The sequence below is a fragment of the Limulus polyphemus genome, unplaced genomic scaffold (assembly GCF_000517525.1).
Source record: "Limulus polyphemus unplaced genomic scaffold, Limulus_polyphemus-2.1.2 Scaffold5066, whole genome shotgun sequence".
NCBI lineage: Eukaryota > Metazoa > Arthropoda > Merostomata > Xiphosura > Limulidae > Limulus > Limulus polyphemus.
This window is the reverse complement of record NW_013670676.1, coordinates 4304-8940: the sequence shown is the minus strand read 5'-3', so window position 1 is coordinate 8940 and position 4637 is coordinate 4304. Positions and strand designations below refer to the sequence as shown.

The window sequence follows — 4637 nt, the reverse complement described above, 5'->3', positions numbered from 1 at the left end:
CTGAAAAGTTGGTGTTTATTTACTTGTGACCACGCTGTGTACAGTGTTAAGTGCTTTTATCACAAGTACGTACGGTAGTCAATCCTCATATCTCAGTGATTGTCATGGTTAATAGCCTATACCAGTGGTTCCCAACCTTTGCTCCACCAAGGACCCCTTTTATTATAATTTTTCCCCCCATGGACCCCATGTTTTTGAAAGATTCCACCTACTCAACAAACTGTTTTTATTAACTAATAATTAACTCGTTCTTACACTTTTCACTATTAAATAAAAGACATATATAACTGAGTGTGCAATTAAAAAGAACATCAGTATTAAAAAACTTACTTGTTTAATGAGATGGTATTACCTACGCGGACCCCCAGGTTGGGAACCACTGTCCTAAGTCTAATTATTAAATAGCCACTATGTATTAGCTGCTAACCTTCTGCTGTCTTCACAAAATTCCTTAGAAAGCTGATTCGGTGCGGTAGGAGCCACAATTCGATCATGGGTCTCCTTGACAAAAATTCTGGTGTGTTATCCATTCGACTGGAGTCTCTCCCATTTGGGACTTGAATCAAGGGGGGGGGGTGTTATCCGGGTTTTTCTGACTTCTATACTAGATCAACTTATTGGGTTATCAGTTAATTGGCTGTAGTAGCCTTCTTTTATCTTTACATTTCTCGTGTGGGATTCATACCCTGTTATTTAGTATTACTTCGATTTATCCAGCATGGTGGACTATTGTAGATAAACCGCTATTATCAAGCCTTGTATGGCTATTGAGTTACTGAATGCCAACTTTTATTGAATTTCAAATTCACACTAACAAAGGATGTTTGTAAATTGTAATCTTTTTCTCTCTCCATCGTAGGCCAGGCATGGCCAGGTGGTTTGGGCGCTCGACTCGCAATCTGCGAATCCCCGTCACACGAAATATGCTCGCCGTTTCAGCCGTGGGAGCGTTATAATGTTACGGTCAATCCCATGATTCGTTGGTAAAAGAGTAGCCTAAGAGTTGGCGGTGGGTAGTGATGACTAGGTGTCTTCCCTCTAGTCTTACACTAAATTAGGGACGGCTAGCGCAGATAGCCCTGGTGTAGCTTTGCGCGAAATCCATAACAAACAAACAAACAAACTCTCCATCTGGTCTTTAGTTGGTTTAGAATAGACTAGCTAGAATCATACAGTGGTATGGCTTCTAAATACTGTTTACACATTACGTTACTTACATATCCTCTATATTATTTTTTTCAGAGACTTCTGGTAATGATGAAAATGGCTGTAATATATTTTTCCTTCCTTATTTTCTTCTTTACCGAGTGTCTTAGGTATCTGTTGTTAAAGAAGTGTTTCGGGTATCTGTTGTTAAAGAAGTGTTTCGGGTATCTGTTGTTAAAGAAGTGTTTCGGGTATCTGTTGTTAAAGAGATGTTTCGAGTATCTGTTGTTAAAGAAGTGTTCCGGGTATCTGTTGTTAAAGAAGTGTGTCGAGTATCTGTTGTTAAAGAAGTGTTCCGGGTATCTGTTGTTAAAGAGGACTGTAGTGATTTGTTTTCTTTGCCATTACAAATCTTGTCCATATTGGAAACTGGTCAGTCTATGATGCCTGTCTTTACTCTATTGATGGTAGTTTGTTTATGGTCAATAATCATTTTATAGTTACGTGTCTCTGTAGCCAACATTTCAAGGAATGGACGTTTGTTATCTCTTTATATTTCCTTTGTAAATTGTCTGTTCAGATGGATCATGAATTCCTTAACTTTGTCTGTATTGTGTGCCCAAATTTCTAATGTGTTATCAGCATATCTCAGTCAAAACTTGGGGTGTAGAGAGTCTCTTTGAAGGAATTAACTTCGAAATATTTCATTTCACGTAGAAGCCATCAAAAACTGGCTGACCCTCTGGAAAATATCGAAATAGTTGATTGATTAAAGCTATAACTGTGTAATAACAGTAATAATACCCACTAAACCCAGTAAAAATCAGCAAAAACTTTGATAATCTTCTTAAAAACATTAAAAGTGTTAATCGATTGAAGTTCAAAAGTGACTAGGGGCAACCCCAGTCAAGTAGATAAATTACGAAGACTCGGGATCGAATCCAGGTTACAACCATACCAGAAATACTCCTCATGACTTCCTTGTTTGTCTTTTACGCGCAAAGCTACACAATTGGTTATCTGCGTTATGTGCCGCGGGTAATTAACTCTGAGCCACCAGCGGATCATAATTACGCAGTAACAACCACTAAAAGTAGCAAGAGGGCAACAGGAGCACAATAAAAGTTATATATAATTGTTACAAAATCACTTTAAGCGAATATTAATCTTAATCAACGCCGAAGGAAGAAAACAACTGATACATACTATAATAGCTGGAAAATATAACCTTATTCATAGTCATACCGGTGGGTCAACGGTAACGTACGGACTTACAACGCTAAAATCTGGGGCTCGATTTCCTGCGGTTTCAGCAGACAGCTCAAATGTGGCTCTGCTCTTAAAACAAAAGAAAGAAAGAAACGTTGCCTCTTTTACACATATCATTACACAATATCATGAAAAATCAGCAAACTGCTGAGCTATTCCGGGGCTTTCATTATCTATCAGTCTTGGTTGGTTCTTGTGTCAATATCTGAACCCTAACCGGGTTTTATATTAATCTACTTTGTATTTAATTAAGTCACTCCTATTTAGCAGATGAACTCATCACAGGCTATTTAAATGAAATGGCTGACAAGTGTAAACATTTTGTTTCAACTCTCATGTGATTTAATAGCAGTAGGAACGAAATACCTGAATTGTCAAATCGGATCACGCTTTCTCCGCAATACCTCTCGCACTCTGAAAGAGTCTTGAAATTGTTATTGTTGCCTCCGCAACCACTATAAATGAATTTAAGACACCGTCGGTAAGTTGGACTGAAGTAATATCGATGAAGGTTTCCTGAACATGGTCCTTTTTCTTTAAGTTGGCTACACACTTTGTTGCGAAGAGCTATAGAGATGTAAAAACAACAGTTAGACCTTATCTACGACAAAATTAACTGGCAAGAAAGGGCCTGATCCGGACTCGATAGTCCTGCTCAATATCGTTTAATATGTATATTAGGCCTAATCCTAAATCAAAATATATTGTTCAACATGACTGTTGTTACAAGTGTTAAGCCTAAATACAAAAAACTTGACCTTATGAAAACTAAAACTATCTGCTAAGAAAGGAGCTAATCTAAAATCAGGGTTCCTGTTTAATATGGTTGAAGATATATAGTAGGCCTAATCTGAATTCAAAAATAATGCTCAACAAATAATGCTCAACATACGAATGTTAGGCCTGGCAGCAATGTTGCCTTTACCTAAGACGACTAATTTCTAATGAACGTATTTTGCAGACAACGTTGTATGAAGCATGTTTACTACGACAAATTACAAATGATGTAACGCATAGCAGTAAAATTAAATTGTTAAATACGATAATGCCATCTAGTGACAAAGCGATATGTCTGCGGACTTACAACACTAGAATCCAGGTTTCGATACCCGTAGTGGGCAGAGCACAGATAGCCCATTGGGCAAATTTGTGCTTAATTACAAACAAACAAACAAATGCGATAAATTCGTATAATAAATAAAATAACTTGAACCAATAGCTAACAACATACGTGGGCTACAATTACAAGTTACAGACCGGTTCTCAATGTAATAATCTATATACAAAATATACGGCAAAAAATAATAAAATAAATGAAAATACACTGTTTACATTTTGTACCAAGTTTCTTAATGTTTAAAAATGCACTAAATTTCACAGTATACTTGCTGTTGACTAGTACATTTGTTAGTGATTTCAACTTGCTTTATCAGTTAGTCGAGCATCGATAACAGAATAACGATATGGAAAATTTTGTCCGTGGCTGATCTGTTTATACAGATTTGATTATTCTGATCCGTTGAATTTATCTATCAACATTTAAATTAAATCTATGTATGATTCATTTATAAACGTGATGCCCGGCAAGGCCAGGTGGTTACGGCACTCGACTTGCAATCTGAGGGTCGCGGGTTCGAATCCCCGTCACAACAAACATGCTCGCCGTCTGGGCGTTATAATGAGACGGTCATTCGTTGGTAAAAGAGTAGCCCAAGAGTTGGCGGTGGGTGGTGATGACTAGCTGCCTTCCCTCTAGTCTTACGCTGCTAAATTAGGGACGGCTAACGCAGATAGACCTCGTGTAGCTTTGCGCGAAATTCAAAAACAAACGTTTCCGTGCACATTTCTGCATATACATGAATAGTTCTAGATTCTATATCTAGATTCACGATATATTTACATCAAAGATACGTATTTGCAAAGTTGTTTTAATTATATTTATATAAAATAAATGAAAATATAGTCACAAAGATAGTCCTAAAGGGCCTGAATTGAGCTCTAACAAAAAAATGTGAAAACACGAAGTTTCACTGCTTGTTTGTTGAATTTAGCGAAAAACTACACGAGTGTTATCTAATTATGAAATTTATGACTAGTGAGAGAATCTAACTAGTCTCTAAATTTAAAAAAAAAAGTAAAAATAGCTTAGTTTTTCGCAATTGATTCACAGCCTATAAATTTATTAAAACTGAGCACTCATACTTACCTTTATCACACAAAAT

General features: G+C 36.8%; 1 protein-coding gene across 1 annotated transcript in view; it reads right to left on the bottom strand.

Moving 5' to 3' along the window:
• LOC106472073 (kunitz-type serine protease inhibitor kunitoxin-Phi1-like) overlaps window positions 1–4637 on the bottom strand; it is a 7313-nt gene that overhangs the window by 1278 nt on the left and 1398 nt on the right. The window contains exon 3 of the mRNA XM_022400682.1: window positions 2782–2982. Coding sequence (XP_022256390.1) covers window positions 2782–2982 — 201 coding nt within the window. The remainder of the gene's footprint in view (window positions 1–2781; window positions 2983–4637) is intronic.